This window comes from Cupressus sempervirens, chromosome 1 (genome assembly GCF_028749045.1).
Source record: "Cupressus sempervirens isolate cs-2001-9-10 chromosome 1, ASM2874904v1, whole genome shotgun sequence".
Lineage (NCBI taxonomy): Eukaryota > Viridiplantae > Streptophyta > Pinopsida > Cupressales > Cupressaceae > Cupressus > Cupressus sempervirens.
This window is the reverse complement of record NC_143118.1, coordinates 836,040,373-836,065,755: the sequence shown is the minus strand read 5'-3', so window position 1 is coordinate 836,065,755 and position 25,383 is coordinate 836,040,373. Positions and strand designations below refer to the sequence as shown.

The 25,383-nt window shown below is 36.1% G+C and overlaps 1 protein-coding gene across 1 annotated transcript in view; it reads left to right on the top strand.

Moving 5' to 3' along the window:
- The window catches only part of AGY1 (Albino or Glassy Yellow 1), a 263,590-nt gene that overhangs the window by 132,680 nt on the left and 105,527 nt on the right, over nt 1–25,383 (top strand). Inside the window, exons 5-6 of the mRNA XM_089791085.1 lie at nt 7,698–7,801; nt 8,078–8,257. Of these exons, the coding sequence (XP_089647211.1) occupies nt 7,698–7,801; nt 8,078–8,257 (284 nt within the window). The remainder of the gene's footprint in view (nt 1–7,697; nt 7,802–8,077; nt 8,258–25,383) is intronic.

The following is a 25,383-nucleotide window of genomic DNA, read 5'->3' as shown; positions in this document are numbered from 1 at the left end:
TTGCAATACCACTGAACAAAAAATAACCTCCTCAAATGCCCAAGTCGTGCCTCTCTAGCTGCTGCCCCTGATTGTAGATGACTGTAATAATTTTCTTTGCTTTTTCGAATTTGCTTTTTCGGATTGCTTTTTTTTTGGATTGCTTTTTGGGGCCTGCTTTTTCGGCCTGCTTTTTCTGGACTGCTTTTTTGGCCTACTTTTTTCGGTTCTTCTTTAAAATGGCTTCCTCTAATTTCGGCCCTGCTAAAAATGCCTCCTGAAATGCTGAAAATGGCCTTAGGCCCAATGATGCCCTAGCTGAAGTGACTGAATTATCACCTCCAAATGTGCAACCCTTCAGAAGATATTTCACTTCCTCAGTTATGCAAATCTAAGGGAGTTTTCGTTCCCAAAGATCAACTGACTATCTAAAACCACTTGGCTCCACAATAGACTATGTGACTGAATCACAATTTGATGTCAAGAGAGAAATAAACAACTGGATGATTATAATGAAGCCGGGGTGCCTATTTATTCTTTTTCTCCACTTTCTCCAGAAACTTCTAGAACATTATTTTATTTTATCTATTAAGTGACTTTATAAAAAATATTTTATAATTCAAGTCACTTTATTAAATTAATTAAATATAAAGTTACCTTTTAATATTTATTTATTTGATAACTTTATAAATAATTAACTTAATACCACTTATTTATTTAATTAAAATAATTAATTAGTCATTCTCATAAAATATTCATTATTTTGGACAACCTAATTAATTAAATTAATTAAATCAAATTGCCTCCAAAATGGGGACATGACAAGCATGTTCTGGGCTGCCTCATAAATCTTCTGGTTCTCCTCGACCATTTGCTCATGGGCTTTCTGCGTATCCTGGTCCAAACTAGTAAAGGTGATATCAATGACCATATCTTCATTAGACCTGGCTCTACCTCTGTCCTTTCCATCCTCACTTGCCAGCAAGCCTTTGTCTTTGAGCACACCGGTTAAGGAGAGAATGTTATCATTGATCGAATTGAGGAGAGAAATCATCTGATTAGCCAAGTTATGGTTGTAGTTTTCCAGATTCTTAATTCTCCTCTCAGCCAGACTGACTCTTTCCTCTTGTTCCTCCTGGTTCTCATTATCTGTATTCTTCGTGTTGCCCTCCAACTGACCAACCTTCTCTCTGACCTCTTCTAGCTCATGGTATAGCCACTTGATTGATCTAAAATTATCAATCATGCTGTTACGAGCATTGTTCAAAAGATTCATTCCCGTCTCCCTAGCATTATCAGTGAACAAATGGGTTATTGTTAATTTATGCTCAGTTGTGGATATTCTAGTGGTTCAAAAGTGCTATTGCAGTACATGATATTTCATCGTTTTCATTTGGACCATCGACGCAGTTGTGTGTTGTTGCAGTCATGATTGCTTGAGGACAAACAATCTTTAGGGAGGACGAATTGTAATGTCTCCATTTTTTTCGAGCAATAGAGTTGAGGGATTAGCCTACTATTATATTTGTTTTAGGTTAATTACTATGGATAGAGGGTTTTCTGAGGAAGAGGCTTGGTTAAGGGACATTCTTGCCTTCTCCAGAGTTCAGTATGTTCCAGCTTGGATTTCTTTTGGCTTAGATTGGACTTCATTTGGGCTCCGTTTGGTATACTTACTATTTCTAGTAAGTCAAAGGTTGATCGAGTAGGGCCCTTTCTATTTTTAGTAAGGCAGTCGTATGGATAGAGGATGCAATGGTTGCCTCCTTGGTTTAGACGGTCTGTCAAGTTCACGAGTATATTGTGAGATATTAATATTTAATTGGCTTCTATTGATGTTTAATTATTTGAGTTATATTATAAAGTTATAAATTAACAATATAATAAAATGGGGGCCATGTTGAGGATGAGTAATTAATACTCATTGATTAGAAGTGTATTTAATTAGTAATATATTAAAGTCAACTCATTATTATAAAAGATATCAAAATTATTAAAGAGCCTTGCTAGTGAAGATTCATGGAGAATTATTATAAAAGAGCCTTGGAGAGATAACAAAAGGCATTCTATTGTGTATTTGATAATTGTGAACTTGTGGAAGTTTTAGTGACAAGGGTTTCAGGAATTTGGCTTCAAGAATTGTGAATTCTTGCAAGTATTCTCAACGCAGTGAACTGGTTGAAGGTCCAACGAATTTTGTTTCAACAATAGTCTTGTTCAAATGCCATGTGTGTGCTTAAAGGAGATTAACTGGTATTAATATTAATTGACTGGGTTCAGGATTTGTTTTAGACTGTAGTAACCAGTGTACATTGCTAGATCACAACCATTGGTGACTGTGTGACATTATATTGTTGAAGCCATAGAACAAATGGAAGCTATATGGCTCAATGCAAAAGGAAATTGCAAGGGTTGTAAGCACTGATTGCAGGATTAAAGGGTACATTGTTGCACTTTTTAGCAGCACCAAATCTCTCAGCAAATCCTCATTTAGCTCCATGATGTACACCAGGTTTTATATATAATTTGTACCAGGTTCCTTTCCTTGGCATTAAGCATTCATTATGATTTGGTCATCTTCTGGCAAAGTAATTAAGGGGTTACAACGTTGCACAATATGTGTTTGTTGAAATGGCCTTGTTGCAGTTACTCATTTCAATTTATATTAAAACACTACTTTGCATGCCAAGTGTTTGTGAAAATGTCTATTGGCTGTAGATGTACATTTTACATGTAGAAATCATATTTATGCTTTCTAAAGACGAAAGGGATTGCATTTTCATTTTACTCCTTTGCTTGGATATCTTAATAATCGTTTGCAATCATTTAAACTTTATTTGAGACCATTCCAAGCCAGCACAAACAATCTGAAAATAAAGCCAGCAAGGTACAGGTTGCATGCAAAGTGTTTGACAAAATGTCAAACATCTGAAAAGTAAAGCAATTTGGTGTTTGTCAGAATTGGAATCTGGAAGGGTTCTTACAAGCCCTTTGGGGGACACTGCAATTACATTTATCAATGGACAATATCTGATATCTTTCCATCCATCGAAAATAATAGAAACACTTGATTCATCCAAGAACATCTAATAGGTTGAAAAGAGATCTCTATAGCTTTCCTCTCTTTTCAAAAAGGTGGCATACACCTTTCAGTACCTGGATCCTACAACTAGGGGGCACACTATTGATTGCCAACACTATTTCCCACATATATTGTCATTTCATCAATTTGAAAGGAAGACCATTGGCATAGAGACAACGTGCAATATTTTTTCAACAATATCTCTTTCCTTCATTTAAATGCCTTGCCCAATGGACCTCTTGTTTCCAATTCTTTTAAATTGAACCTATGTATTTTCGGTCCTTAAAATCAGAAAACAGATATTTATATCAGTTCCTTATATATTTTACCAATTGGGCTGAAAGGCACCATTTATTTGGCATATGTTTCTTGTTAAAACTTTGTACGATCTTTGGGATCTAAAATGCAAACAAAACACTTCAGAACCATCCCAAAATCTTTAATCAATAAACAAAATTCGGAGTTTTAGGCCAGATTTGGTTGGGGACCTTTGTGGGTATGATTCTCTTGTTGCTCGGTCCTTGGAAGGAGAGTCGACATCAATGGCCTTGAATTGGAGCTCTGTGTGTGTGATCTTCCATTATAAGTATGGCCATTGTTCTCTCCAGTAGCTCCATTAGCCCTCGTTTTTGCCTAGTGGGGGAGACTCTGATCAATCATCTATTGTCCTCTTGCCAACTCGGCGAAGAGGGACATCATATCTGTGTGCGCATCTCCCATTCTGTCCAAGGAACAATGCCTTCTCTGATAAATTTTGTAATCTTGTCTCCTCTCACTCATTAAACCCAAACCAATAGGCTGATAGAGACAAGGCTTTGGTAGCATTTGAATATCCCGGACAAGATGCACGATCAAAAATAGACAAATGTGCAATAATCAACCAACAATCTGAGATTTCATTTATTCAGATGATTGCAACTGCTTATGACAATCAAAATGGATCTCAGAAGACCTTGCACCTTGGTCTTCTAATTGTAGCTCCACGTTGGAAGTCACAAAGGATGGTGGCACTATGATATTTGCTGCTCCGCGATATTGCTTTGAAATTGCAATTCTGATGAAGTATTGCTGTAGCTGTTGTAGCTCCGATTTATGGTGATCTCTGGGAGAACGACCTCACCTCTATATGTAAATCTGATATGCAATGATATGTGGCAATTTGCTGCTATATGTTTATCTGATATGTGGTGACCTCCAAATGTATATAGTGTTGTCAAGCTTCCATCCTCTCTCACTTGTCTCTAATGTATATGTCCTCTTCTACCTCCAGTCACTACAAGGTATGAATTATAAGGTATGAATTATTGCAGAGGTATAGGTTTCTGTCTCTAAGCTGCAAAGTTAGGCATGAACAGAGGTTGCTGTCTCTATGCCGCAGAGGTGTGAATGTATTCTGCCAACACAAGGGTTGCAGAATGTAAGTTGCTGACTCCAAGATCAAAGAGGAAAGATTATTTGATCGGTGCTCCTACTATGATTGATGTTGATATGCCAAGGTGGATCATGTTGATGAATGTTTTGTGACTCTTGCCAACGGTCAAAAGAAAATACCAAGTATTCTATCCTCTTTTGAAAAAGGAAACCCTAAATGCTAAAGAATGTGTTCAACTAAGGCAACCCCAAGGTTTACAATGTGAAAAATGCAATTGGATAGACTGAGTGAATGATGTGATTTGATGTTCTCATAAAGGGACTTTATGCAATCATTCTATAAAGCAACTGGAACTTGAACATCTGATATAGCAATTTAAGTGATTCTTTCTTCCTAAACTAATTTAAACTCAAACAAACAACAAAGTGGTTAGGTAATCTGATCTAACACCTAAGGATAATGATAACAATGGAAAATGCATGGATAGACAACTTCGTCATGGACCTACTTTTTTACTTAACCAGAGATAGCTCACAATGCCATAGAAAGAGTGCAATGTTCGATGGTAGTGAACAATTTTTTAAGTGTAAATAATCCACCCAATTGAACTATGCTAAATGAGGCTCAGGCTAACCAAGCAAAGAAAATTGCAATCAACAAGATACACATGCAATGAACCAAGGAATTCATCGAATAACCGTACATTATTCCATCAAAATCATTGAACTTTAACCTTAAACACTAAACTCATACAAACATCAACCACATCTTGAATGAAAATTCTGTATTAATTTCAGCATAGTCTTGATATTTTCCTACTGCTACCGCTGCTGTTTGCATTTAATATTCCTCCTTTTACAAATGAAAAGGCCAAGTTTTTTATAGACTTCCCAATGACAAATAAAGAGCCCATATTGAATCTAAATTAATTGCCAAGACACAATGAAAACCTTAAGTGGGGTAGTTACAAATACCACCCTCATACATTTATTATCTACTAATGGAAAAATTACAAAAATCTTTGAATACATGTCCTTCTAAGGATGAACGGATGAGAAAATTAGTAGTGTATGGAACATAGTTACGGGACTCAGACTTGCCTCTGACTCGGAAAGTCAAAATCCGACTCGGACTCGGACTCGGAAAATCAAAAAACCCATGAAATTCAAATATTTTTAAGGATTTAACGATTTTTTCATGCATCATTTAGTCAATTAACATCAAATACACAATAATTGAGATAAATAGAAGTCGTGATATTGCTATCAGGATTTAATTGTGTGATTTTGAGTCAAACTCATTGACCCATGTTTCATGAGTAGTGATTCAACATGAATCCATCTCTCAGGAGAATAAATGGAACACTTAGCACTCATTGGATCTAGGTGATGCTCACAAGGGTGAAGCACTGGGACTTCCCGGGAGGACCTCTCGGGAAGTCTCAGGAGGTCCTCCCGTGAAGTCTCGGCGCTTCACCCTTGTGAGCATCACCTAGATCCAATGAGTGCTAAGTGTTCCATTTATTCTCATGAGAGATGGATTCATGTGGAATCACTACTCATGAAACATGGGTCAATGAGTTTGACTCAAAATCACATAGTTAAATCCTGATAGCAATATCACAATTTGACTTGCTATGGAAATTATCTCCTACTTATCAATAAATAGAAGCTACTTAACACCCATACACAATTTTGCATAGATCACATAAGTATAATAGCGAATTTCTGAAGGAAAAAAACTGAATAACATAATATAAAGTTGATGATTTAAGATTTAAGATTCAATCCTTAATAAATTCCTGACATATCACATCATTTTCAGAATTAATATACACTGAAAAAAAAAACACCTTCCAGAAATCTCTTATCTTTTAAAATTTTTTTAAAAAAATTTCAAAACAAATTTACAAAAAAAAAAATTCGGGAGTCCTGGGCTTGGGTCTCGGCAGAGTCCCTGGACTTAGTGAGTCCATGTGGACTCAGCCAAGTCAAAGTCCAAAGGCCATTTGCCTCAAAAAGGCCGCCTCTGCCTCAGACTCGCAGAGTCCCGAAGCAATGGTGTGGAATACAATGCCTTCTACATGTCTAATTGTTGACGAGCAAGGTTCGATGATTTGGACATGTGTACCTATAATAGTTTGATTCTTTGAAAATGAGTAGATGTCACATCTGCATCTACATCTTTGTCACTTTATTAATATCGCTTGATACTCAACATCATCTTTTTTCATTGAAGGTGATCCATGAACTTCCTTTCCTTGTATCATTCTTTAAATCTCCACTAGATGAGTTTCTAGCTTTGATTTACTTTTTTGAAACTATCTGCTTCTTGCGAATTTTCATCTTAATCTTTTGCTTTCTTCTTCTTTAATGACTTGAAATTGTTGATCTTTATGTTGTCGAGTCTTCCTCTCTTGCTTGATGAATCCTCCAATGTTCACTTCACATTTTGAAATAATCCTGGACTCTATAAGTACTCCCTTGAAATCATACTTCATTTGAGGTCCTCTTGGCATTGTCTTGCACTTGGCACCCAACATCTACCACTGAAAGGAAAACCTTGTATTACAGTGATGAATAGATATTCAAAATAGTGTACTCATACTTTCACTGAAGACTTTTAAAATAATTCACATAGAAATCATTCTTCGATGAAATGTTGTAAATTATAATCAGGCTTTCACAAAACACTTCATTATCTTTGACCTTAAAGAAGATAAAATCCTTCACATTCATGTCAAAATTCTTGCTTTTTACCTTTTTGCACAAAATTGAATCTTAATAAAGTCAGATTTTATTTTCAGCAATCCTGAAAATTGGCTTAAAAATCTTTTGCAATGCTTGATATAAATCTGAAAATGCTAAATTTTCTGAAGGAATTCGCTTAAATTAGAAATTTTAAGATTCTTGGAAAGTGTAATTTTGTTAATTTGCATTCCTTAATTTTGTTATCAGAAAATATTGGGATGCGCTTTTCATATTCTATTATACAAGTACACACAATGAATATACGTTTTTGTTGTTGGCACTTGACCATCCATAGTGCAAAGAATTATGATCACAGTGTTGTTGACATTCAGTATTATAACTGTCTGCAATCTTTTAAGTGCCAATGCTGCTGACTGTATGTTCTGTAGCATACTGTTAACTTCCAAAGTTTTAAGTGATTTGAAGATGATATTCATGCTGATTTGCATCGAAGAATCAGTGCTTTCTTTAGACATTTTAACTGGAGATTGATCTTGATTCATTTGAATGACAGAGAACATGTCAAGCGAACAAAGGAGAGCAAATTACTCATGTGATATGACTTATGTTACAAACAGTGAACTTGGGTTCGACTACCTCAGAGATAATCTTGCCACGGAAAGTAAAGTTCACACAGTTCTATAGTCATTTCGTAAGAATAGACCACTTTCCAAAATGATTTAGATTTTCTTCTTTTACTTAATGTGATCATTTGGCCACATATCATTTTTAGTGTGGTTTAGGGTGAGCATATAAGAAATATTTGTAACGTTAACTGTTTTTGAACTTCAAACTGTTACTTGAAATTACTTTCTTTAGTTCCATAACCTGAAGTTTTTATCAACCATTCTTTTCCTAATAGTAAATATGTTCTTTCATGTTTTCTATCTGCAGAGCGTTCAAGATCTGGTTTTGAGAGGTTTCAATTTTTGTATCATTGATGAGGTTGATTCCATCTTGATTGATGAAGCAAGAACACCACTTATTATATCTGGAACTGCAGAGAAGCCCAGTGATCGATACTATAAAGCTGCAAAGATTGCAGATGCATTTGTCAGAGATGTGCATTACACTGTAAGGATTGCATATTGTTCTTGAATTTTTTCAACACTCTGATACATAGAGGCAGGCAGGAAACCTAATCTTTATACAAGATGTACCAGTTGTACAGATAAATAGATATTATATTAGATGTAATTATGTTCTTTACTAGGATTTGAGAAAATTGGTTGTGTCATCTCTTAATGGACATGCTTTTACTGTGGGTATACTTTACTACAAAGTAATTGGTAAAATACTTGTTTGATATTAATACAGACTGAGAGGTCAATAGATACAAAAAAATAAAACCCATTTTTCCTTAGGAAACAATCATAAAGAATAGAAACATTCTATTATAGCTAAAAGAAAGCTAATAGATAACTACAGACTAACTAATATTAGAAACATTCTAATATTTACAATAGATTACAAATAGATAACCATTAACTAATAATAGAAGCTATCTATTATTGTAATTCCCTCCCTTAATGGTTAATCTATCCACAACACCAAGCTGTCATCTAAATCTTTGGCATACCGAGGACAAGCTTTTCCTGAGCAAGCTCAAAGAGATAATGCACATTTAAGTGCCCATACCGCTGATGTCAAAGTGTGCTGACAAAAGACCACCGAGAAACCATAGCTAAGTCACGATAATCACTAGAATCAGTAAGTCGGAAAAGACCATGATCCTCAAGACCCACTGCAACAATAGACTGAGTCACCCTATCAGTGATGGTGCATTGATGTGAACTAAAGGTGACATCCAATTGTGGAGAGTGTCACAACAACTGACTGATTGAGAGTAGATTTAGTTCCATTCCTGGAATGTAGTACACATCGAGAAAACTAAGATTCCTCCTAGTAGACTGAATCTAAATGTTGCCTTTGCCAACAACGGTGTACTCTTCTTTGCCACCAAAAATAATAGAATCTGAAGAAGGTTGGTAGTTAGTGAACCAATCTTTGCAGTGGGTGAAATGACGAGAGGCACCTAAATCAATGTACCAGTTAGATGACTTTACATGGTCTGTAGGTCTTTTAGCCATGAAGGCGTAAAAAAAAGATTTCGTATGCTTAGTGTGCTCTGCACTATTCACTTTGGGCTGTGAACCTGATTGCTTAGATTGGGCAGTTAAACGTTTTCGACATTCAACATTCATGTGACCAAACTTGTGGCGATAGTTGCATTGAATGTTCTTCTTTTGGGAGCCTTCTGAAGTTGGAGCAGAGGACTTCTACTAAGACTTTTGGCTTTATCCTTTTGAAAGGATTTAGTGACAAAGGCTTGCTCTGAGGAGGTCGAGCTTGAATTGCTAACGAATTGTTGTTTCCATTGATTTTCCTAAAGCAGGAGTGTGCATAGATCTGTGAATTTCAGATCAACACCAGAAGAAGTGTTGTTGAGAGTCGATAAAATGCTCATAGGACTTGTAAACTCCTGAGAGTGATGACCACAATGTCCTCCATTTTGTGACCAATGGCAAACAACTAATCACGGATTTTTTGAATCTTGTTCAGGTGAGCCTGGAGCGATGTTTGCTCATCTATGATAATAGAAAATAGAGTATTCTTCAAGAAGAAAGCTCTGTTTTTGTTAGAAGTCTCATGAAGATTTTTGAGATGTGCCCATATTTCGGCAACTGTCTTGTTAGATGGAATTTGAGAGAGTCGATCATCAGCTATGGATAATTTGAGAAGCATCACTGCCTCCCGATTATTTAGATCCCATGTATTCTAATCAGTACCAGGGGTAGGCGGATGCTGTGTAACACCAAAAACAATCTGACCAGTATTCCGATATTAAAAAATTGCTACTATTTTGCTTTCAAGTGCCATAATTCCAACCATTGAATTTTGAATTGCCTTCGAGCAAAATATTAGTTAGAGATGCCATAGCTCGTTTTTTAATGAAAAAGTGTGAAAATCTATAAAGGCATGTACTTTGAGGCAAAAAAATAGAAGACCCAAAAAATTTGAAGGGGTACCCAGAAGAGAGCTCAAAAAACCCAGAAAGAATATGTTGTCGGTTTCTGGATTTGCTAGCTTCAAAATCGAAGCACCCAGAAAGAGTCGACAACAACCCAATTGAGATCTCGAAAAACCCATCAAGAACTTGCAAAAATCTTTTTGATCTTGTACAAAAAGTTAGGGTTTTGAACAAAAACGACTCTACTGCAAAAAAAACCACAAAAATTGGCTGAAATCTGTAGAAAAAATAGACAACAGTTGCAGAAAAATGGCCGTAAGAAGCAGATATGATTTCAAAAAATATTCTTTGATAATTTTGAATAAGAAATTATAATTTTTTTTTCTAAAAAATTCAAAGAATTGGCTCTGATACGATATTACAAAGTAATTGTTAAAACACTTGATATTAATAGAGACCGAGAGGTCAATACATACAAAAGAATAAAACAATGTTTCCTTAGGAAACGATTGTAAAGAATAGAATATTCTATTCTAGCTAGAAGCTAACAAATAACTACAAACTAACTAATATTAGAAACATTCTGATATTTACAATAGATAACCATTAACTAACAATAGAAGCTATCTATTATCGTAATATACTTTATGTATGATTATTTCTCAAAATTTGAAACTGAATTCCTGATATATTCTACACATTGTAACCAAAACTACTTTGTCTAGTTCCATAATTTGACGCTTTTATCAATTTCTCTTTCTTGATAGTAAAGTTCATGTTTTAACTTTGCTGTTAAACCAATTTTCTTGATTTGTCCTAAATCTGTAATGAAGCTTGCCAATTGATTAATGAGTTTTCTATGTTTCTTGTTAGTTGTGATTTTGGGTAGCTGTGAATTTTCACAAAAATATGATTGTTCACGAGTGAATCACACAAATTCACAATTTTGAAAATTCAGATAATTTCTCATATCATTGGGTTCATTTCGTCAATTTCCCGATCTTTCCCATATATTCCTCAATTTTAATTTCTTTGAACTAGTCATGATTTTGATGCCAATGGTTTTGTATATATGAAACACTTGGAAGATTGTTGCTTGACAAACCATTCCATCTCCATGTTTTGTTCTACTTATTTTTTGATATGTAGGAGATCAGCAAAGAGAATTTATACTTGGGATAATCCTTGGGACAAAGCTACTCATGCTATAGAACAATAAGCCTATTTTCGGTTAGGGCTATAATAAAACTTCTTTTTCATTTAGTGGTATGATAGAACCTCCAAGTCAATGCTTGTCAAGATGTAGTTGTTAGACAGTTTCTGAATTTGATTGTGTAGTATTCTTTTTTCTAACAGTGAAAAATGTGTAAACACTAGAAATGGAACCATAGTAAAGCTTTTTCCTTGTACGTGCCTAACCATTGTACCCAGGGACAGTTTCATAAGGTTTTGGGTTCCTCTTAGACATCTAGGATGTTCTAGAATCTAGGGGACAAAGAGGAAATGTTCCTCTAAAATATGATAGGGATTGTTGGATTTTTGTTGTTGATATCAAAGACCAAGTCTGTCATGTCCCATTTTGGAGGTAATTTGATTTAATTAATTTAATTAATTAAGTTGTCCAAAATAATGAATATTTTATGAGGATGACTAATTAATTATTTTAATTAAATAAATAAGTGGTATTAAGTTAATTATTTATAAAGTTATCAAATAAATAAATATTAAAAGATAATTTTATATATAATTAATTTAATAAAGTGACTTGAATTATAAAATATTTTATAAAGTCACTTAATGGATAAAATAAAATAATGTTCGATAAGTTTTTGGAGAAAGTGGAGAAAAAGAATATATAGGCATGGAGGGCTCATTGTCTATCATCCAAGTTTATTTTCTCTATTGTGTCTACTTGAGCATTTGTGGAGCTTGAAGGCCTGCAAGTATTCAGTTTAATCATTGGGAACGATACCTCCCAAGTGAATCCATAACTGAGGGGGTGAAAGATCCTCTGAAGAGTTGCCTTTTGGAAGTGGCACTCAACCATTTCAAGTTGAGCTTAATTTGTATACTCGACTTACCTAAGGGTTTGAATTTTTGGTTGTAAGAGAAAAAAAAGCAGATCCAAAAAAGCAGATCCGAAAAAAGGAAGCGAAAAAGAAGATCCAAAAAAGCAGATCCGAAAAATTATTACAACCATCTATAATCAGGTTCCTTTGGATATTTTATGCATTTTTATCATTTAGATGCATATTAGAAGATAAGGCTGTAGGTGAAACTTTGTATCACATTTAAGCATTATTCTTGCAGATGTAAGCCAAGAGTCTTGGCCATTTCATACCTGCATTGTAGTTGACATTATATGTGCAATAAAGGAGACTTAAGTTGATGATCTGATATAGTTGTAATTGAATATGTATTTATCATTCATGATCAGCTTATTAGTTTGCATGCCAATTGTTTGACAAAATGTCAATTGGCTGTAGGTTCTCTTTTTGGCATAGATAATGTTATAATTTTGCATACCAAGTGTTTATATTAATGCCACTTGGCTATAAGTGCATTAACGCCATCATAGGTTGCATCTAAAGTGTTTGTCATAATTACTATTTGCTGTAGCTGCATATTGCAAGTAATTTTAGTCACATATATGCATTGAATATTGTCAAATTAAGTTGCACATTCATGTTAGGTCATTGTTTAGTCAATTTTGAGCCCTCTTGCAAAAATTCTCATTGATGCTAATTGAAGAAAAGAGTTATTAAAGCAAATTGAAATACTATATCAGTCATATGACCCTTGTATGTGAAGTGTTTTACAAAATTTCCTAGTTCAACATTAGAGGTTTTTTAGTGGCCTATTGGTAGGGGTCATTATAGTGGTATTAGAGCGGTTTCCTGCCAGCCTGACAGGGTTTATGCAGCCACCATTCAATTTAGTTAACAAAAGCAAAAGCAAAAGGGCTCTATTACACAGGGAACCAGCACAGCTGAGAACATGGCTGAAAGACATTCTAAAAGTCCACGCAGAATTATGAGAGATGATGAGGCTTTACAACATCAGGATAGGCTTCTGCAGTCAATAGAGGCAAGTACACAGGCAATGATGGCTATGATGCAACATTTGATTGGAGAAAACATGAAGGATAAGGATGACAGGAGCATAGCAGGATCACAACATAGGCAAAGGACACGGTTTGGGACAGCTGATAGACCCACACGTCCTACATTCAGGGAAGAAACTCCAGCACTCACACCTGATGCTATCGTAACAGATATTGCAGTTGAACTCCGACAAGCGAGGAATGAGTGAAATTCATTACTAGCATATGTACAGGATGGATGGACATTTGACAAGTACCTGAACTATAGAGCTGCCATGCAGAAGCAGGTAGATAAACACAGTGAGTTGCAACAGGTCACCAACAAGTTGACTGGATTTCTATTTGGCAGATCTTCTCACAGGGTAGATGACACAATTACTAGGAACTTGCATGAGGAGTTCAAAAATTTAGCTTACAGCCAGGCTGAGGTCTCAAATTCTACTCCGCCATAGGAAGAAGTGGTGAAGGATATTACGCAGATTGATAGTAATTGTCAACTTGGTACTCAAGTGGAGACAGTTGTATACAGGTCGCTAGAGGGTGATATCACAGGTACTCAGGATGTTTTGGGTACGACAGGGAGTGACTACAACGTAGAGGGTTCAGATGATGATTTTGAGGATGTTGTTGTGCACGATGGTGAGATACTTGGTAGAGATGAGCAAACATTGAGTATTCATGACTTTGTTGAGAGGGAGTACTAGGCACATTTGGATGCTTCCTCACATGAGGTTGAGGCTGGTAGTACTTTGCATGATTTGTCCAGCCAGCTGAAGGTGAGCGAAGACAGTATTGTGACTTCATTATCTCATCATGACAGGATGCGGGATATGATAGAGGACCACATCTGGGTGATTCAGTTACAGGGCAGACATAAGGGAGTTTAGGCAAAGTCTTCTTGTGTTGACTTACAGGCAATTAGGGAAGAAATGGGAATGATGAAGTTGAGTTATATACATCTTCTATCAGATCGTGACCATCTTCTTAGCCTTGCCGGAGATTATTGAGATGCCTTGAGGAGGAAGGAGGAGGAAGTTGACAGGCTTTCTCGCGAGCTTGAGGACACTCGAGCTTCTTTGGTGGATACTCCATTGGCATTACAGGAATTGGAGAGACATGGGGATGAGCATGGCGTGGAGTTGAGTTTAGTTTCATCTTGCACACCTGATACTTAGTTTTTTGTGGCAGGCGGATCATATGTGGTTGTTGATAATGTTGTGAGTTTGTCTTGCATTCACATCCAGGATATAGGGACAGTGTCAGACAGGTATGTGGAGTTAGTTGGTATTAGTCAAATTACTCAAGTGAAGAGTTTGCTTGAGTTACCAGTTGATTCTAGTTTACGGATATGGACTCGAGATTGTTATATTGGTGTTTGGGATTCAGTTGACTGGAGATCTTTACCACTTTTTGGTAGCAGTGATTGTTTGGGTGCTATCATGGATTTGATTAGCAGATTGCACGGTGTTGTTTTTTCTTGTGCTAGCAGCTTGTCCGATGTTGCTATTAGTTTTTATACACTGGTGTTGGGCTTTGTTCATATATCCAGTCAACCATTCTTGCTGGAATGTGTTGATGATCTTTCATATTTGGCAGTATGCACATATGAGTCCCAGGATCATACTGGCATTGATGACATCCAAGAGGATGCAGTGGGCAGTTTTGAGAGCTTAGTTTCCTCAGCAATTTCTTTTGGTACAGAGGAGTTGGACAGCGGTGCTACAATTTTTGATACTCCGTATGTTGATATGAGCTTTGGAGTTGATTTGCAGGATATGGATGATAATACTCTAGAGACCAGTAACTTTGAGGATACTCCTTTGGATAGTGCTTCAGAGGAGGATTGTAGGAGACAGTCTAGCGAGCACCATCATGTGTCTACTCAGTTGAGAGTTAGTGAGCGAGACATTGCTATCGCTTGCTAGCATTTTGATGTTCGTTAGTTGTTAGTAGTTTATGGATGGGGTTCTCCTTGACAGAGATCCACTCTTTATGGGAGGCTATCCAGATTTTGAGACAGAATTATATGCAATTGGTAGCCGACAAAGATTATCTTATGGAGTGGGGCAGTACAACATATGATGCATTTTTGGTCAAGGAAGATGAGGTGAGTGAGCTTACTCAGCAGCTCTTGGTGACTTCTGAGATTCTTGAGAGTACATAGTTGGCTCTCAAGGAGTCACAGTTTCATTTGGCTGAGGCGACCATGGAGTTAGAGCGACTGCAATCTTTACTGGATTCCGTACAGTCACAGGTTGTGATAGCTGGCGATTCGAGGATGTCCATGATTGAGATTGTTAGAGGCAGTGGAGATGGGGGTGCAACCATCCTTAATACTAGCATTGGCATAACAACTTCCCTTCGACAGGGTTCAGGTTCAATTGAATTGGGTGTTGTAGTAGATTGTTGTGTTATGCCTGACATGGTGGTAGTCTCTAATGGCATGGAGACTAGTAATGTTGTATTAGAGATCATGTGTGATGTTGGTGAGCCAGCAATTGGCATGGTTCCTGCTAGTGATACTACTCCTTTAGCGATGTCTTCGGAGGTAGTAGTCAGTTTGGGCTTGGTGAGTGATCGGTTGCAGTTAGTTTTATTTGGATTATAGTCTGAGCCACTAACTAGGATTGGCGCATTCTATCGGCATCACACTATGAGGTATGCTCATCAATTTACCTTTGATGACCATGTTGATGAGATGATGATACAGAGATGTACTTTGGTTCCTAGTGCTTGTCATCTGTTCTGGGATGGTTTGTTGCCATGGGATGAGAGTTGCGATGGGCATGACATGGCGATAGGTTCTTCGGTTGACAGCTTGATAGTACATGACTTAGAGCAGGAGTTTGAGAGTGATGCTTCAGCGGTTGTTATTGATTCTACTCCTTTGGTTATGTCATCTCCTGACTTAGCTGGTGATCAGTTGCAGTGGGTTGCATCACTTGTGCATGGCGAGTTGTCGCCTGAGGCTGGTTCTTTTAATCAGTATTATACTGCAAGGTATGTTCATCAGTTTGCATTTGATCCATGTGTTGAGGAGTTGATGGCAAGCCGACTTGGTTTGGGTTCTATTTCTTGCTGCTTATCTTGTGATGTATACTCACCATCAACAGTGCATGGGAGTTATGGTTATGAGACAGTGGCCGGTGATTTGCATAGTTGTGTTGATTGCAGTAGGTGTACAGTATGTGGATTCTCCGTACTTGGTGCAGTTTTATTCGGGAGTGTTCACCATTGTGACAGAGTTGGATGGTACATCTCGCATAAGTCAGTGGGATGCGTTGATGGTAGTTATTGTGTTGGCAATTTGGGATGTCCACTCTACTTGGGTTCTGATATTTTGGGAATTTGTGTCTCGTGGGTTCCTGACTATGGCAGTAGTGGATTTGAAGTTCAGTTGAGCAGTGATTCACGCTTCATTCATGGATTCTTCTTGGTTATATTGCAGAAGATATTGTAGGAGCCTGTGTTGCTTGATAGCAGTATAGTTCATGACTACATTTGGGATCCAGGTGGATTGATTGGTTTATTGTTCAGCCATTGCTTCGGGACAAGCAATTTCAGGAAGGGTGGATTGTCATGTCCTCATTTTGGAGGTAATTTGATTTAATTAATTTAATTAATTAAGTTGTCCAAAATAATGAATATTTTATGAGGATGACTAATTAATTATTTTAATTAAATAAATAAGTGGTATTAAGTTAATTATTTATAAAGTTATCAAATAAATAAATATTAAAAGATAACTTTATATTTAATTAATTTAATAAAGTGACTTAAATTATAAAATATTTTATAAAGCCACTTAATAGATAAAATAAAATAATGTTCTAGAAGTTTCTGGAGGAAGTGGAGAAAAGTAATATATAGGCATGGAGGGCTCATTGTCTATCATCCAAGTTTATTTACTCTATTGTGTCTACTTGAACATTTGTGGAGCTTGAAGGCCTGCAAGTATTCAGCTTAATCATTGGGAACGATACCTCCCAAGTGATTGCATAACTGAGGGGGTGAAAGATCCTCTGAAGGGTTTCCCTTTGGAAGTGGCACTCAGCCATTTCAAGTTGAGTTTAATTTGTATACTCAGACTTACCTGAGGGTTTGAATTTTTGGTTGCAAGAGAAAAAAAAAGCAGATCCAAAAAAGCAAATCCGAAAAAACAAAGCGAAAAAGCAGATCCGAAAAAGCAAAGCCAAAAGGCAGCATTGGTAAAAATTATTACAGCCATCTACAATCAGATTCCTTTGGATATTTTATGCATTTTTATCATTTAGATGCATATTAGAAGATAAGGCTGTAGGTGAAAGTTGGTATCACATTTAAGCATTATTCTTGTAGATGTAAGCCAAGAGTCTTGGCCATTTCATACTAGCATTGTAGTTGACATTATATGTGCATAAGGGAGACATAAGTTGATGGTCTGATATAGTTGTAATTGAATATGTATTTATCATTCATGATCAGCTTATTATTTTGCATGCCAATTGTTTGACAAAATGTCAATTGGCTGTAGGTTCTCTTTTTGGCATAAATAATGTTATAATTTTGCATACCAAGTGTTTTTTTTAATGCCACTTGGCTATAAGTGCATTAACGCCATCATAGGTTGCATCCAAAGTGTTTGTTATAATTACTATTTTCTGTAGCTGCATATTGCAAGTAATTTTAGTCACATATATGCATTGAATATTGTCAAATTAAGTTGCACATTCATGTTAGGTCATTGTTTAGTCAATTTTGAGCCCTCTTGCAAAAATTCCCATTGATGCTAATTGAAGAAAAGAGTTATTAAAGAAAACTGAAATACTATATCAGTCATATGACCCTTGTATGTGAAGTGTTTGACAAAATTTCCCAGTTCAGCATAAGAGGTTTTTTAGTGGCCTATTGGTAGGGATCATTACAAAGTCATGGTGAAATTGATGGAGCTTAGCCTTGTGCGAAAATTGTAACTCTATGATCAAGACGCCATCGCACAAGGAGAGGATGATTAAATTGCATATTTAATTATTGAGTTCAAATGTGCAAAACATTTATAAGAGCGATGGGATGAGCCCCTCATGGTGTCTCACCATTATGGAGATTTTTTTTATAAAAAAAAATGTTGATTAAAGGGGTTGACCCCTCTTATCTTGGCGACCTCCTTTGATAATTTTTTTCAAGGGCAAATAAATATTATTTTGTCTAGGATGAATTCCTTGGGATGAGTGCTCATCTTGGGGAAGCAATATTAAATATTTAAAAGGATTTATTTGCTGATTGGGTCGACATAGTTGGAAGCTTGCATCTTTGGTTGAAGGAATATTTTGCAAGATTTTAGAAAGAAGGTTTGAGGCTTATTTGTCAAACAAGTATTGAATATCTTTCATATGTCATAGCAGATATAACTTTTGAAGAGTAGAAAAATTAAAGTTTTGAAGCAGTGATATGGAATATTTATAAGAAAATTATTGATGTCCTTGAGAAGATTTATGAATAGATATGTGAGCAGAGTTGTGGAGAGCTTTGATTATCAACTTGTAAAAAGAGAAAAGAGATGGTGGAAAGATTGTTGCAGATGTTTAGAAGAATTATATGAAGGTTTTGAGTCGATTTGTGAAGATATTTTAGAGCAGAATCAAGAGGTTTCCTAATATTTTTCATATTGTATTTCAAAGTTTGATGCCTTGTATTCTAGGAGATTGGGAGGTTGATTCCTTTCAATAGGATTGGCGTCGTGTACTCAGATGTTGATTAGTTGTGGGGATTGTCGTCTCGTTTCGGTTGGTGCCAATGAAAGAAGCCTTGTTAACCAAGTAGGTTGGTGTGTTAAAGAAGATTTACATAAGTAAGATTTAGTGGTTTTCTCTTGCAAGGGTTTCCTTGTAAAATGTGTGTTTCTCTTATGCTCCTTATTGTTAGATATTGCATGTGTGCTATTGCTATGCATGATTAAGTTTGGAATTATTATTCTTGTTATTAATTGCATTTTGAAAAAATATGGTATGCTTATTTATCCCCCTACAATATAACTAAGTCCTCTTCAGGGATATCTTCACACATAAGAAACCTCAATAGAATGTGCTGCTGGCTGCAACATCCCTTTGCAGCTTCTAGAACATCTTTCATGGCTGTTAGTTGTTGACAGCTGAAAAACAACAAAAAGAATATAGTTAAATAGGGCTTAATTTAAGACATAACCTTTTCCTTTGACATAAGGCTTATTATGTTGTAATAGCTTATACATTAGTTGTCTAATCAATAATTATGACAAGTTTATCTACTTTGTACATTCCATTTTTTCCAATGCCAAGGAGAACCGTTCTTCCTTGCTTGACAAAGGCTCCTCATCCTAATGGAATACCTAATATAATACTATTGTCTAAAGGGTAACCCTAAGCACACAACTAATATTACTTTTAAATGAAGCAACATACTTATTGTTTTGCCAATTTTTTTTTCAACTTTGAATTTGTTGAATTGTTGAAATGGAATAGCATATTATCAAATCATATAGTAGAAGGCCAATACTTCAAAAAGTAAAAATTGCAAGGTTCCTTAAAGAAAAGAAAAGCGAAAAAATAAGACCAGAAGCAAAAAATAAATTAATTTGCAGTTTGGCTACTAGCAACTGGCAATTTGACACCTTGACCAAAATATCTTATCTGGCAACTGAGAAAATATGTGCATACGACCATACATCCTTATGTCAAAACATATAATCCATGGTACCTTGACCTGACAATTACTTTCAAGTTTCTTTGTTGTACAACGTATGAACCCATTTGACTAGTGTATGACACTACACCATTATTACCGTACAACATATCTCCCAGCTTGGTACCAATTTTATTGTACAATTTATGGACACTCTACAACTTGGTCGTATAGTATACAAAGGGTTTTTGTGGCAACACAATTTTGAGGTTGGTTGTACAATGTTTGGGTCTTTGTACACATCAAGCAGTCTGTATGGGTTAAGGGATTAGCACATTTTGGAAGTAACTTGGGAGTAGCTTGGCAACACCATGGCAGGATAAGTTTGGCAACAACGTGGCAATACCTGGGCAAGTGGTTTTTGGCATCAATGTGGCAGTATGTTAGTAGGAAGAGTTTGGTAGCAACATGGTAGTACTTGGCACCGCTCCAATAATAGCACCACTAGTGCCACAATCACAAGCACTAGTGGCCTCACTTGTCATCTAGTCAACAAATTTGGATGTATGAGTAGTTCCATTAAAAGATACGTTCCTCGTTGCCACCACCAATTTGTATAACTTCCATCGTGCTAGCCAGCATCCTTCCAGTTGTCATATCCACCACATTTTGGATTGCCACTATACCAATTCCATGCTAGCCACAATGCTCACCATACCTACCATTTTGTTAATCACCACCATGCCAGGTGCCAACCTAGTAGGTGCCATAGTGCCAAGTGCAAGCCTCTTGAGTGCTACTCCTTCAAGTACCAACTTGCCAAGTGCAAACCTACTAGGTGCTAGTATGGTAGTTTCTAATCAGCCAGTGCATAGTTGGCGACCATTGAAGGGTACATGGAGGATGACACGGAGAATGTCACTACATCCTCATAGAAGGTAGCACTGGCATCATCAACACCATTAGAGGTGTCACCATTAGATGAAGTGCCATTAGTGGAAACTAACACCTCCATCTAGGGAACCCACCACATATATACCAGTTGTGCTAGCTAAGGGTGAGGTAGTGTCAATTGAGAGTGCAGAGGATGAGATCCTTGCCAACATTGACTCATGGTTATAGTTGTTGGAATTTCCACCAGAGGCCTAGCTATTGCTAGTTGAGTCTCTTGGACTATACTGGAAAACCACGAGGATGACAAGGGATGATGCAAGAGATGGTGAAGGAGGGTTGGAAGTACACTCAACCACCATAGAGGAGCACCTCCAGGAGACAATAGAGCCCACTCCTATGCTAATTTGCAGCTAGTCATGTCATTGTTGAGGATGTGGGAAGACGTTGTGCTATTGTTGGACAAGTTGAACTCCTTTAAATCCATCTATATAGTTGAGCGGTATGCTTTCCAATCGAAGGAGATGGCCTTGTTTATGGGAAGAGTAGGGGAATTCATAGAGATCTTGATTTTGGACATAAACCCCTGGTATCACATGTGGCGAAGAGTCTTCTAGTGTTCATTTCAAGTCCAGTGTCACAACGAGTTTGTTGAGTGCTTTGCATCAAAGGGATGGTCGAGGATAGAAACATGAGAGATGAAGGTAGTCTAGCAGCCTCTCTGACCACTAGTTGGTAGATGCCATGGTCGAGTCTTTTGCGTATTGCATAGCATTGAGATATGTTTCAAGGAACTAGTTCTTTGGTGTAACCACTTCACAGATGCACTTGAGGAGTCCAATACATTGAAAGGCAAGACCTCTCTATAAATGGAGCAAGAATAGGAAGCCTTTGGAGAGTTGGCAAAGAAGATCTAGACATAGCTTTCCGAAAAGAACTCTTGGTTCATTGTCTTGGAGAATAAATTAGTAGGATTACGGGAGCAGTTGGTCCGAAAAGAACTGGAGATGGAAGAGAAGACTTATGAGTTGGTTGCCACACAAATGGGGTTGAAGGTAAAAGACGAGGAACTAGAGAGAACAAAAAGGAAGTGATGAAGGTAGCATATCTGGTCAAGGCATCTTGGAAGCGTGAAATTGTGGCCAACCAATGCCTATAATAGCAGTCCTACTGGCCACATCAACAACTTCTGCAACAAGGGCATCTTCTTACCGCTCTTCTTAGTCTTTTTAGTTTGTGTATTAAGCTCCATTTTATTTTTTGTCATTTGAAAGACAATTCTCTTTTGTAGAGGGGCTGATGTAGGTGGTAGGGTTGCCACACTTGGAATAAACATAATAGATAGCTAATAATTAATTGGCTGTGCAATGTTAGTTACGAGTGGTTGCAACTAGATGCCAAAGGTTGGTACTCTTTAACAGTTTTTTCCCTCTACATATGTAATTACTTTTCCCTTGGAAGGTAGCATAGTCATATTGTATACATTACACTTTGGAAATAAAAGATAATATCTTTTTGTCATTTTCTTGTGTTTGTACTTTCTTTCTGGAATTGTTTATGGTAATGTTCTAGTTCATTGTTTGCTCTGCATAATCAAGATAGTTTTGAAATTATGTTTTTATTTGCACAAGTTTATGTGCTCTGTTTGAAGGTCTTTACCTGCCTTTTATTCAATGTCCCACGTACTTCCTGTACTCAAGTCTTTTATATGTGTTCATGTGCCTTTGCCTGCAGGCTGCGTCCTATGGGGTCAAATTTAAATCTATGCTATTTGAGTGTACATTTGTATTTGTTTAGTATTTTAATATAATGTTATTTGCGATTGTTTATTTATTTATTCGTAATTGTTAATATTTATATATTATGTTATTTGATTTTATCACAGATGATGTAGTTGTCAATGAGTACTATTTATTAGTAATTGCTTATATTTTATGAATAATTATAAGTAATTGTTTCTTATGTGAGATTATTGGTAATTTAGCAAAATATGAAATATTTAATTATGATGTCCTTATAATTGATTATAACTTGCTTCTTAGTTAGTTATCGGTTTCATGCTAATAGATTATATTTTATATGTTATTGACATACACAATCATAAATGTATTCTTTGAGTAGTTTCTTTTAGTAATATGTTTATATGTATACAGATTACATGGCATTCATAATAGTAATTAAACAAGTACACATGTATTAGTATTACAATTATTGTTTTGTGACAATTTTATTCATTCTTGAATCATTTTCAACATTTATCTATTCTGAAGTAGCATTGGCTTTGAAGAAGAAACCTAGGGTTTTGTTGTATATTCAATCTTGGAGAGCATAGCCTCTCTTTGATTGTGCAAATAGTGGTGGCTTATTTCAGAGGGCGCATTTGTGCTTTATTGGTGAAGAAGTTCAGAAATTTATAAGGGTTTCATTGGAGATCAGAATATTAAAGAGCTAATCATTTGCATATCAAAATTTATGCTTAAATTAGGCACAAAGATAATACATTAAATGATACATCAGTAGCTTGAGTGTATCTGTATTAAAACTAGTTCGATTCACTAAATAATAGTAAAACCTTGACTATCCATCTACTTACAACTTCACCAAGCCAACTTGTTGCCTTGAATCTTAACCATCTTGATCCATCTATAAACTGGAAAACCAAAAACCATTACCTAGTGTTTTGACAAGGCTGAAAACCATTGGTTGAATCGTGGAATGAAGTATAATTAAACCCTAGCCTCCCTATTGTTTTATACCCTTTTGAGAAGTCATGAATCCATCATCATTTATATTAGCAAATCCTAATCTCCATGCTTTACTTCTACTTCATTGTCCTGGTTGTAACTTGTTGGCCAAAGGATATTATGTTTTAAAGATGAAGACAATGCTTTTAGATAGTTTAACTATTGATACATGCATGTGTTTACTCCTATATGCTCTATCTAATATGACTAGTACTTGCATAAATGAATCTAAATAGCAATGCATACTAGCTCAATAGAAATATATCTTTATCCACGCAGTTGATTTCTAATGTGTTGGCTAAAATTTTTATAAGCCACTATGACCACAACTTACAAAATGGGAATTTTAGGCAACGACATAGTGAGATAAATCTCTCCTCTCAGCAATAAGGGAGGCTCCCTTTTTACCGTAGGTGGCTACAACAAAGACCTAACTGGAATTGACAAAGGGATGGTTTACTGAATCAATTCTTTTTTTTTCAAGAATGATTTTCTATTTCCAACGACTACTTGCAATTAAACAAAATGAATCTATTGCTATGGTAATACGGGTGGTTTAAGTATCAACGTAAGAATGACCTTAATACAGTAGTTATACTTGACTTGTGTGTTTGATAGCAATAACCCAAAGTCTCTTACAAACAACCTTCTTGAAACAAAAAGACAAATAGCTATTAAAGCTCAAAGTCTTTGTTCAACTATCCAGATATGAAATAATATACTAAGAAATCAAGCTCAAAAGTCTTCAAATCTTAGTACTTGCTGACACTAACAAACCAAATTAATCTTGTTAAAGAAAGCTCAAAGTCTTCCAAAAACAACATCAAACATTCAAATGTTTTTAAAGAGAGAAGTAACAAAGATGGATGAATCAATGTAAGATAAGAAACAATGATCAATTCCAAGTATCTCAACACATAGTTTGGGAAAAACTTGCTTCTTTATTCATATCAGAGATTTGCAACAAGAAATACAAAGCCTTCTAGTCACAAGCCCAACCTTCTCCAATAAAGAAAAAGATGATTATTTACAATGAACTCTCCTTTATATAGGAAAAATGAAGAGAGAAAGGTGGAGGAAAAAGTGGACTAACCTCAACCACTAATACTTATCCTAACTAACTACTTTGACTTTATTCAAAATTGCATGCCTAATGCAATTGCAACTTATCTACATAAGCTGATTGTTCAGGTACATGTTATCCTGTACTTACAACGTAGATGCTCTTTATATGTAGCTTTCCTATCACATATCTACTTAGAGCATGTAAAATATGATTTGAAGTTTTCACATGGTATCAAGTTTCAACCCACTCTCCAAACTTTCGTAAGGACTCCCGTACAACCACAACATCTGGTTCCCCTGTATGTTGTAAAATCATGATGACTCTCTTGAGTGCACTTGCTGCCCTAGATGTTTCCTTGTTACAATCCTCCACTTGATTATGCAAATCCTTCAATGAAAACTTCCAATTTGCAAATGTGTCAAGCACACTGATGTTGAAATCATCCAACTCAAGTTGTAGGCTAATAGCTTTTGCAAACTCTGGGAATTTCTTGTTGAGTTCTTACTCCGTTGTCCTCATTTATGATCTTACATGTCATCTCTTTAAAAGCTTCTTTGATCTTATCTTCTTGAGTAGATACCATAAGTACTGCTACGTTTACCTCTTCTATGAGATTTTGGAGAACTTGTTTCTTGTTTTCCATCACATGCACAAAATCATGGTACATTTCAACGGATGTGATGACATTATACTCACATAAGAAGTCTAAATCAACTTCCATCATGTTGTTCCAAGCACCAAGATCCCTGCCTAGCAACTCAAATTGATGGTTAAGTGATTTCAACATGT